The sequence below is a fragment of the Taudactylus pleione genome, unplaced genomic scaffold, assembly GCF_031769625.1.
Source record: "Taudactylus pleione unplaced genomic scaffold, aTauple2 ptg000179l, whole genome shotgun sequence".
Classification (NCBI taxonomy): domain Eukaryota; kingdom Metazoa; phylum Chordata; class Amphibia; order Anura; family Myobatrachidae; genus Taudactylus; species Taudactylus pleione.
Genome location: NW_028284581.1, coordinates 13,506,125 through 13,518,255, shown reverse-complemented (window position 1 = coordinate 13,518,255; position 12,131 = coordinate 13,506,125). Strand labels below are relative to the sequence as shown.

Sequence of the window (12,131 nt, the reverse complement as noted above, 5' to 3'; positions counted from 1 at the left end):
GCACAGATCAGAGTGATCTGTGCAGTGCTTCTCTTTATAATGGCCTGTCTTAGGCACATATTTATTTTGGGATTTGAATGTCGGTTTTCTAGTCGCTTTTAATTCGATTTTCAATCTGACTGTTAGTAAATAACGGGATCCTAATGAGTGGTCTACTGTATGTGCCAATGTTTGGTCAATGTTCAGTTTTGTTTGGGATTCGGTTTTAAATTTGATTTTAAAGTCGATTTTGACTTTAGGAAATCAAATGAAAATCACCTACAAATACACCAAAATCAACCTTTAGTAAATATACCTCTAAATCTGTCTACACCAGAGGTTCCTAAATGAAGTCCTCAAGTATCCCCAACAGTTCAGGTTTTAGAGATATCCATGGTTAAGCACAGGTGACTTAATTAGTACCTCAGTCAACTTGATTTAACACCTATGCTTAACCATGGAAATCTCTAGAACCTGAACTGTTGAGGAGCCTTGAGGGCCGTGTTTGGGAACTATGGTCTACACATTTTATACTTATCCCTTTACACAAATGCAACAAACATGGTTTTTCCAAGGGGCAAAATGTCACATTCTAGCTGTATTTTTTCCCAACTCTAAATGAGACCCATACGTTTTGAATGGTGGATTTTGTGGGTTCCGGACTATAGACAGACAGTAATTAGTTAGACAATGTCTCGATAGACACCAGATGTTAGACAGTTAAAAGTTAGACAAGGATAAAAGTTTGACACAGACAAAAGTCAGACACACTAAAGTTAGACATGTAAAAAGTTCGACTGGTACAAAAGATCGACAGGGTCAAAAGTTCGACATGAAAAAGATTGACACAAAAATGGTAGACACATTTTTTTGTTTGTTTTTTAGGATTAGGGTTAGGCACTTACCCCCATGGTCAGGGTTAGGCACTTACCCAGACGGTTAGGGTTAGGCACCAGGAGGAAGGGTTAGGGTGAAGATTAGGGCTAAAAAACGTAAAAAATAATTGTCGACCATTTTCATGTTGAACTTTTGACCCTGTCGACCTTTTGTACCTGTTGAACTTTTTACATGTCTAACTTTAGTGTATTTGGCTTTTGTTTGTGTCTAACTTTTTTCCCTGTCTAACTATTGATTGTCTAACATCTGGTGTCTATCTAGACATAATTACTGTCTATCTCTTATACCACACCTGGATTTTGAATTCTGTCCTTAACCAGTTACTGACATGCAAATCCCAACATAGCATGCCTACTCTTGAGTAACTGAAGCAGACATTTGTTCACAAACTCACCAAAAGCTCTGGACACCGGCCGCAGCATCCTGCTGTGAATGCTCTTTCTCTTGGACTTGGGAGTCATCTGTAATAAAAAATATATAGGGCCAAATGTAATCGGGTGAGAGTTTAGAAAATGTGTGAGTTTAGCAGTAAACTCTCACATTGGTCGAGTTTTATCTTCAAAATGGGAAATTATCTGGAGGAGAGTTTAAATCGTGAGAGCATTTTCAGTCTACAAACATGTCAGTTTGCATGTTCTCGGACTCTATTACATTGGCAGAGTATAAAAAGTATGAGAGTTACTGCTTAATCTCACATTTTCTGAATTCTCACCCTATTACACTTGGCCCATGCAGTTTCCGCTAAAATCCAGAAATTTTTTTGTACTTAACCAATTTCAGACTAGAAAATAGTATTATAAACAAAATAAAATAAAAATGGATGGTTTCACTATAATATTTTCAGATATTACTAGAATAACAAAAATACATAGTAAGCTTCAAGCACATTCCTATGTAAAATAGAAACACACAAAGGAAATGTCACGCCGAGCTGACAAAGGTCAGTCTACTTAAGAGGTCAACTGGTTAGAATTACTGAAAATATTTTTGTGCATAAAGAAAACTAACATTAAAATGACAGCTTGATCAGGGTCAAACGCAGGGTTTTTATAGGGGGGGTTTATATATATATATATATATATATATATATATCAGTCCTGTAAACCCGGCACTCCTTGCTTGAAAAATATGTAACTGCTCAGGTGCCTTCCTTAAGGATAAATCCCACACATACAAGAAGTATATGAAAAGTCGGCACTCAAATCTTATCTTCAGTCACCAATATTTATTTATAATCTTAATCTAATCCTACACATACCTTACACACACACACACTGACACACACAAACATATGTCACATACATTACAAAAAACTTACCTTGCAGCAGATCTGATAGAGACAAGATCTAGCAGGCTGGCACCATGTTCTGAAGCCCCGCCTCCTCGCTGCAAATTGCAGTGATTCGCAGGGCAATCGGGAGGGACGGGGCCAAAAAATGACTCAAATCTAATTAAACGGCATCAAATTGGCTCCGCCTCCTCCATATTGACCCGTGAATCGCGGCAAAATTGCCGCGCACACGTTGCCTGCACTCCAGTCTGTCAGGGGGGGTTTCTGGGTACTCAGAAACCCCCCCTGTGTGTGCTACTGTAGATGTACTCTAGGACAACCTATAATATTCACATATCAGCTGTACGCTATCTGTTGCTGTTAGTGTAATCTGCGTATAGGGTCGCAGTACACATATTCTTCATAAAACCATCCTACAGTAGGTACAATGCATCAAATATAACAAGTTTAATGTCACATGTAACAAGCACAGTCCTGACGTTCCCGACTCTCATGCTTAATTTGAGATATATACAAGGACAAACCATTACAATACTTCATTACTTTCTAAATGCTGAGAGCCCCAGAGAGATCCCCCAAATTGGTGAGTCTCCCAGAAAATCCGAGAGAGCAGGTAAGTATGGGATAAACGGAGCATTATTATAGGAGGAAATTGAAGGCATGGTAATAACTTGTTTCTAGGTTGTAGATTTATATGTCTGTTTACATGTTTTGCATTTTCAGGAGTATCTACAGAAATATGAAAACATAGGATGATTTTACAGGGGTGTTTCTTTCATGTGTAAATCATAAAGCGGAACAAAATATGCTGGGACTGTATAAGTAAATGTTAACAGACGGGTTACTTGTGACACATGTTTTTACAAACTTGTATCATATTACACTTCCTGTGACTTTTGTTGCAGAAAATGAATGCCCTAAGTGATGAACACATCTGACCAACCCAGCAGTCGGCCGACCGTCCAGCTGATTGAGCGACCGATTTGGTAAGTATACGTGCTTACCAATCAGACATTTGATATGTCTGGCAAGACATCACAACTGAGTGGGCATTTAAAATTGCTCGCCCAGCTGTGATGTCATTGTCAACGTTTCCTGCGGCCAGCAAAATGGATTGGTCGATCATACACACAAGATGTGCATGGCCAACGTGATATATCTGTGAACTACGTTGTTCACAGATATATAATGTTTACATATGAACCAATTTGCTGAACGATATATAGTTTGTCGGCTGTACAATTGATATATCGTACAGCATGTACCCTTCATACTGTGAATTCATAATTTCAATTTCTCCAAGTGTGTCCAGCTTCCAAAATCTACAAAGAGCCCAAACTTATATATCAGTATATATCAAACTTATATATCAGTACTCTTACTTACTTACTTAGCCCCTGCAGCATACAGTATTGCGGTGACATGACCCTGCTGGCTTTAGTTTTAGTCATGTGCGATTCTAAAGGTGTGACTATACCACTGGGTAGTGTTACGAGAGTGGGGCACTGACCTATTTTAAATAAAAGTTAAGTCCGCTTGGCACCTCAGCTTGTTGGCAGAAATGTTCATTTTTTTGGTACATTTTTAAATATTGTTTAGCAACCTCTCTATAGCCCTGAATGAAGTGACTTCCGCTCCAAGGACTACAGGTTTTAGAGATAGGCTACCACCAACTGGAAGTGCTGGTCAGCCTGGAACCCAAGTGTGCCTGAAAACACTACTAAAGGGTTTAAGAGATGGAACCGGAAGGTGGTATGTTATGTGTGGAACAGTACAGATTTGGTACAGGTAGGGTTTATCACGAGCAGTCTTCCTATACACGTTGATCACTTCTAGTGACAGACACTGTGTTGTGTGCCTGCCAAAAGAAGGATAACATTGGACTAGGTCACTGTCCTGTCTCAGGAGGAGTGAGTAAAGATTAGTACGCTATTGTGAACATTGTTTATGGTAAGAGCATGTCCGATAAGTACTTGGGTCTTTATTGCTTTCTCTGTTGTCATTGTGTTATGATTATATTTGCAGTGTTCTGTCACCTTTTGATAAAAGTGTAATAGCCATTTCGAGAATCATCATTCTTGTTCTGAAGACATTTACCAAGGTGGTGAATTTACCCACAAGATACAGTGCCAGGATGGTAAGCCAACTAGAAAATCAATAAAATCAGTCCATAAATCATGTTTTACTACAAAAGTACAGTAGTCTAGATTATTTCAGTGAGCAACGACGAATAAAGGTGTAAAGATACTATACTTTATAGCTAGGCCCTAATACATTATTCTTCAATACTGTAATATAAATAAAGGTCTATTTCAGGGAAATAAGTTAACAATCAAATTCAATAAAATTATCATTATCACCAGATAAATAATTCTGTATCAAGTCCGTATTGTGTGTTACGGTGTGCAAGCTCTTTTGAATAACATGAACCGCCATGAACAGGGAAATGTACTATCTAGGATACAAAAATCCCAAGACATTTCACTGCATTAATTATTGACACAGGAGCAGAGAAATCCAGCACCATCATTTCAATGAGTTGATTATAATATTTCACCAGCTTTACTTAAAGCATAGCAACACACAAAATAATGTTGCTAGACCTCATGCCTCAGTGTTCAGCCCACCAAACTGATGTCACCAGTGTTTGTAGGTGACATATGCATTATAAATCTGATAATTAAGCTCTACAGGTCAGTATTACATTTAATGTTGTAGAGAAATTGTGAGCAGGATCAGAGAGCTCCTGCTGTGACACAAATTTACATCATATACACATATGTAACCATTATGGAGTTTCAGCTGCCCTTGATGTACAGGTTGTTGACATGCAGAAAAGCAAGACCCAGGCATTAATGCCAACAATTTAATCTACAAAACTGTTCACATGACCCATCAGCCGATGACACACCCAAACCAAATGTGTAAATCCTGAAAATAAGGAAAGTCCCAGGAATATTAGGGATTTGTTGTTTTCTTCTTTACAAATTAACCCCATCAATGTGCATTGCTTACCTAATGTTATGTTTATAATGCTCAGCAGTTAGGCTTTGCACTCCATCGTACCATCCAGCACAAAGGGAAGGTTGAGATTAGCATTTGCACATTCCTGCAACTGTTACTGCGAGAGCGACTGCATTACCAACCGTCTCTGAATCAGACCCCGTGTACCCACTGAAATGTATTTCTGCCATTCCAACCTCAGGTGACTGCCAGTGTGGGCATAGGGACTGACATGGAGAGAGAACATGGTCCACCAGACATCTCTCATGTTCTCAGTCATTGCATCACGGTGATAGCAGGACTCCTGTCTCCCTGCATATCTTTTACAGTTAGAAACTGCATATCAGCCAATGAGCAGAGAGCTTGAAGAGGTGGAATGAGGAGTATATTGGGGACCAGAAGAACTTGGTCTCTGCTGCCCCTAATACAGTACCAACAGAAAGTCACCTCATGGAAGGAATAGTTATATCGGTCAAATAAAACAAAATCTTCATTAGCAGCCATCATAGGCAGAATTTCCTCCCCTGGTACTAAACCTTTGTGTTACCTGCAAAGTCATCCATAGGACATTACAGAAAGAGAAGAAACATCTTTAGGGCTATATCACCTCATCTTTTCTAGTTCAGAATGTGCAGCATTTATATTTAGTGCTTGCATCCCGCTGTATTGTTAGTACAATAACTGTTATCCATCATCCAGGAGTCAGACGCTTAGCAGAGAGATAAATGAAGCATGAAAGTAAAAGACACAGGAAAAGCGACAGAACACTACAATACTTACACTTCTACAGCAGAGAGTCTCCAAGCAGCAAAAAGAAAGAGAAAGTATGTGAATAAAAAAGAAAAAAAGAAGCTAACACAGTATTCAAAAAGCAGAGAAAAGAAAGAAAAAAACATAAAAACAAAATAAATAGGACACATTCAGTTAGAGGGAAAAAGGGGAAAGAGACAGTAAATATACTTCAATCTCTTCTGCTTATGAGTCAATGAAATAATCATATTCTCCGATGACAGGTGAATGAAGAGAGAATATGAGGCTCTAGGACAGCATTTGACAATAAATCATATGCTGTGACAATGAACCAAAGAAAAACCTCAAATTTACAAAAATGCAGTCAAATAAAACAGCAATCTCTATTGTCAGCTACAGTAGTTTGTGCTGCAGTTTTCACTGCAACCTTTTAAACTAGCACAATAAAACATCCTCTAACAATATGTAATAACCTGCATATTTATGGACAATCTCTGTGTACCCACAGAATTATCCTATGCTTAACTTTTACAATAAATATTACAATAAAGAAAGGTCACAGAGGAGAGAGATCTCTAAAAATACACAAAACAAGTTGGGAGTATAAACTTTATTTATTTTTTCAGAATTGCTTGTTTTAAATACAATTTGTTCTTTTGTGACTTGTCTATTGGTCTAATGGTGCGTACACACGGGACGATTAAAATGCTCGATATGAACGATAACAATATCGATCATATCGTTATTGTTCTTATTGTGCATTTTTTGGTCCCTTCCAACCCACCAATGACCTGCGATGCGCGGGCACATATGGACGATATCGATCATCCAGCACACCTGGGAGATCATTCAGCGATATCATGATCGCTGATAGTCGTCCAGTGTGTATGCACCATAACTGGCTACAAGACTGTCTACCTCTTGAATAGTTTAATACTCTAAAATTGAGATTCCTAATGCACCTGTATAATAGGCTATCACTTAGTCTAGCCAATGCTCTGAGTACAGGTTGGTTCCGCTCTAAAAACATTCTAAATGTTATCTTACCCTGTATACATTCCACAACTACCTATTGGTCCTAGCACTGATGATTTCAAAGTGACATAAATAATACAATAGGTGGTCCCACCCCTGCCCAAATGATTGTGATCATTTCTCCCCAGGGGAAGAATCATTCAATATATTTTCATAGTATGCTATGTGTCACATAATACCCAATTTCAATGAGCAATGAATTTAATTACAATATAAACTACTTGTAAGTAGAATGAAAATTTGTATTTGCTCATGCTCCTATCCATTACTTTCTTATACCCTGGTGGTGTAAACTTGGTGTTTGCTCTTCATGATCAGCGTTAGCTACTGAATAAAGATTACAGACAACAAACGCAACAGTATCATCACCTGGGAACAATTGTCAACATATATTAAAGTATTATTAAGTGATGTCCTAGCTAAGTAGTGCCTTTTTATTCATTTACAAGGCATTTTCATAAATTGCATTAAACTATTCAGGTTTTTATTAGCCAATATTTCGGAATTACTAATGACAGTACATTAAAACAATTCAGAAATGGCATGTTTAATGTTTCATAAAATTCTATGAGGCATGGGGCAAAATTCTATTTCTTACCACTGCCCTTACAATAGCTATAAACATTGTTTTTACCAAATAACCTTTTTTGCCCTGTATTATATACAATTTAAAGAATCTGTAAATAAGAACTGTAGTGTTGGCCACAGATTGTCACCAGTACAACACTAAATATAAATTACCATCAACACTGCTGTATACTAGAAAGTGTATTGTCCTTGGAAACCTTCCAGTTTATCAGTGAAGTTGGTCCTCTCCACTGCTGTCAATTTACTTTTAACATTGTGTCTTTGTCCCTAAAGATTAAAAAAATGTGGTGCATTTGTGGTGAGCCGTCTACTCAATGACATGTGCACCAAGGGAATTGCTGATCTGACGGCTTAATGAAGTGAATAAGCTCATGAACCCTGAGGCTCTGAGAAAGGCTCTATGATAATCTTTCATGAAGTTAAAAAGCTAGAAGACAGGCCTCAGGTTCCCTTACTCTAAGCTGTGCATGATGACAGAATCCTGTCAGTAAATAAGTATATAAACCAACCTGCTAATAAAATACTGTGAAATATTCTATTTTCTGATGCTGACATGACTAGACAGATTAAGTAATGTAGAAAGACTGAGGGAAGAGAAATCGGTTTTATCTCTGGAGCAGCAGCATCTCCTAGCCAGGTTATTAGCCAAGAATTAAAGGTGGAGCTTACTTTAATAAGAAAAACGATACAATGCAATACATATAGATGTGGACAATAGGCATTGCATTAGCCTCATGCAGTCAATAAATTGTGATGCATCATGCACTAAGTGCCACTTGTCTACATTAAACTCCAAAAAGTACAATACGATAAAGAAGAACCCCAACCTCCCCTCCAGTCCAAACTCACCTCCCCACATAGGAAAACCACATGGGTCTGCTATCCAGAACTAGTAGAAGAGTGTATATTATCTTAACAGAGCAAATTACAAGAAATTTATAGTCCAAGGGATCTGACAGCTCATATCAAAAGCTGTGAACTTCTATTTTCAGAAGCAGAACTGATCAACGAACAGACCCTGCAATCCAGTATCTCACTAAGGCACAGATCCTAGAAAACCATCCCCAGCAGTTTTGCTGGTTGGGTTGACATTTAGTTGTGGGTAGAGAGTTCTTGTCTAGATGTCATATATTATATTTTACATTATATGCAATGCATACATATTACTGTTTGTATATATAGTTATATAAAGCACGTGTACAACAAACCTAACATGCACAGTCCAGGCTCCAGGTCCCACTGTACCAGGCGTGACGTGGACGTGTGCGCCCGCAGTGAAAAGAGAGAAGGGGGCTGGGAGCGGGAGGGAAAAGTATAATGGGACAGTGTGTGTATAAATATATATATATATATATATATATATATATATACATATATAATCTTGTAAGCACGCAGCAATCACACAAAACATTTCTAGTCAGATGGGGCCTAGTTTGAAATCAACAAATACATTTTTGTTTTTAAATTATTTTCAATTGCAGTTTTGTTGCTTGTCAACTCTTAAGCCAGCTTCCGAAGTGTTCACAGTACATTTAGTTAATGATGTAATTCATTCGATCAGCATGATACGGTAGTTTTTACACTGGTAAAGATGCTTTAGAACCAAAAATCTATTTTTAAATATATTTGGAATCACTAAAAGATTTTAGCAATTACACTAATTTGCTTTATCGTCTAGACTGTGATGTATATTGTTGAAATGTTTTTGGAATAATAATTATAAATATCATTTTTTTTTTTCTGTACTCGTTTTAATTTCACTAGTGTGTTTTCATTTACTATTTACCCTATTATAAATGCAGCACAAACTACTCAAGAGACTGCTCACAATATCACTGTAGGGGCTTCAGAAATCCAATATTTAATCTAGCCAGTTTTAAATGAAATAAGAAAGAACATCTGCTTTAAAGTTCGATCAACAGGGCGAGTGTGTGAAAAGCAAAACAAATCTTTTCATTATAAATTCAAGTGAATAGAAAGTGTTATATTTTTGCATCTTTTATCGCTTTTAGCAGCTTAAGTACTTTCCAGGGGCAGCTGACAGCAAGACAAATTACTGGCGTCTGACTGCAAAGTCTTCTACACAACGCAAATCCTTCATTTATATTTCTATGTGTCATCATTTTACAAAAGGGATATATTTCCTGCTTCTTCAACTAACTTACTGTTTGTTTCTTTTTTTAAAACACAGAACTATACATGGCGTTAGATGTACAGTGATAGGATTTTTACATAATACGTTCTAAATAGCCCAGGAAATGCAATAACTACGCACAGATCTCAGGTATTTTTTTATCAATTATTCTTTTTCAAAAGTGATCAATCATGTCTTGCAATACAATGCCCAATCTTTTATTTTTTAAATTCTTTATATTGCCAGTAGCACGACATTCCCTTTCCCCCCCAAAAAAACTGGACATCCAAGTGCATAAAGGGTGCATGTTCTCAAACTCATTAGCCGCGAGATCCCTTGAAGCGCGAGTAAGTGCGGCTGTATCCTGCACTTCCAGACTTGCAGATTTTTCTTTCCAGGCCCATAGGGCTGCGTACAAAAATCTGCGAGTCTGTGGTGAGATCAGGCCGCGAAACTGGCGAATTGAGGTTCCATTGCCGGGGTTTCCGTGCCTTTACAACGGCAACTCGCAGCCTTCACGGCTAATAAGATTGAGCCCATGAGACTATGCATTTACTGAATGAAAAGGTATCATATATAATTTTATATTATATAATAACACACTGCCACCAATCTGTCCTTCAGCAATATGCCTGGAAACGATCTTTATTAGAGAAACTGGTCTAGATGAAAAAGAAAAGAAAAAAAAGCTACTTAATTCCACTTGAAATCTGATGCATCTAGCATGTGATTTTCAGGAATGCCATGCCGAGCTGGCACATCAGTAACTACATGGATAGTGAAAGGCAGTTCTAGTATAGTGAATTATAATTTTAAAAGAAAAAACTGGTAACAGTGACTTTAATCAAAGGGACTAGTCTATCCAAACTCCATGAGTCACCAACTGTATGATTAGTCATGCCAACACTAAAGGGGAAATACAATGCTATGCAATGTGCTGTATTGATGTTTAGCAGCGCACATCACCATAGCCAAAAATCACTAATTTTCCAGTGCAAGTCTATGGGGTTCGAGGAAAAATTAGAGATATTACTTGCCAAACTGGGCCTTCATCCTACCATTCTGGGAGGCATTGTCGGTCATAGCAGAGAACTGAACCTCTCCCTAACATGGTATAAAATAAGCTGCATAACTCAAATGGTCAAATGAACCAAAAGTAAGAAAATAATAAAAAAAGAAAAAACATAATATGGTTGGTACACAAGATGTTGACATAAACTCAGTGCTGCAAAAAAACACCAACAGTACAGTATTACGTCACACAAAACATTACAGAAGATCACCTGAGTCACTCACCATGCATGTGTCTAAATCCTCCAGGCGCTCCATCTCTGACAAGTCTTCAATCGTGAGTGTAGAACGCTTGGCCGGCCTCTCCTCTACAGTCTCTATTTCCACAGAGTCCTGACGAGGAAGGGACTTCCCACGCTTGGTGAGATGATCGGCCTAGATGTAAGTTCACACTGTTGAGTACTGTGCTATCATATTGTGCTTACTTAAATGGTGCCTGATCTAAGAACAAGCCCTCAAAACAGACTCTGGCCACCCACCAATGCTAACTCTCCATACATATTAAATGTACCATCAAACCACTTGCAAACTTTTGGAGGCAGTAAAAGTAATGTTATTATCCTTAATCTCTTATTAGATGCACCAGCACCCAATTGATTTTATGCAGCATCGCCTGCAGATTTTACAGCGCAAAGCGACATCATAGATAAAATGCTTCTGATTTATCTATCATATTTGTAGACTATTAGATAAAGATAAGAAGAATATGACATATATTGGCCTTCAGTATCTGGTGGTCTAAATACATCAATCATGAATTATTTTTTTACAAGCTGGCGTTGCCCGAGTTGTAGACTGTACACCTGCAGTCTTAATTTTTTACATTGTTCTCACCTATAACCTGGATAACTACGTAAATGAGGAGTAAATGACAGTGCAGGCGTACTGTATGCTCATACCGTTTGGAATGGGGTATATCAGGAGCAGACTGACGTACACAACAGAAATCAGTATAGCTTCCAAAATCACTTGAGTTTCAGAAATTACTGCAAAACAGAGGGAGTGATTCAGCTGCAGATGGATATGCTATCGCAGCTGCTAACATCCCTTCTGGCCAACATATAATACAGCAAATCCTTATCAGATGTGGAATTGGAACTCTCTAAGGGTGGATACGCACTGTGCTTTGTGCTCAGTTAAGTCTTAAGCACCCTAACTGGCCATAGTATGTGGGCACCGTAAAGGAGTGTGATGGACTTTCACAGGAATATGCCAACACCTGCCATGCAGAATGCCACCAGATCAATCTGGCATTCAAAAATATAACAAAATATAGTTTATAGTTTCAACTATATACAACATTTTTCCCAAGCTTAAGTGTAAATGTAAAAACTGTGCAAAGGTGAAATGATATAACAGAAGCTGATTCTAAATGGTAGCATC

At 37.9% G+C, this 12,131-nt stretch overlaps 1 protein-coding gene across 1 annotated transcript in view; it reads right to left on the bottom strand.

Annotated features, from left to right (window-relative positions):
* Positions 1–12,131, bottom strand: part of CARMIL1 (capping protein regulator and myosin 1 linker 1) — a 390,597-nt gene that overhangs the window by 44,825 nt on the left and 333,641 nt on the right. The window contains exons 29-30 of the mRNA XM_088475876.1: positions 10,974–11,123; positions 1,271–1,337 (exon numbers count right to left, since the gene is read on the bottom strand). Coding sequence (XP_088332002.1) covers positions 1,271–1,337; positions 10,974–11,123 — 217 coding nt within the window. The remainder of the gene's footprint in view (positions 1–1,270; positions 1,338–10,973; positions 11,124–12,131) is intronic.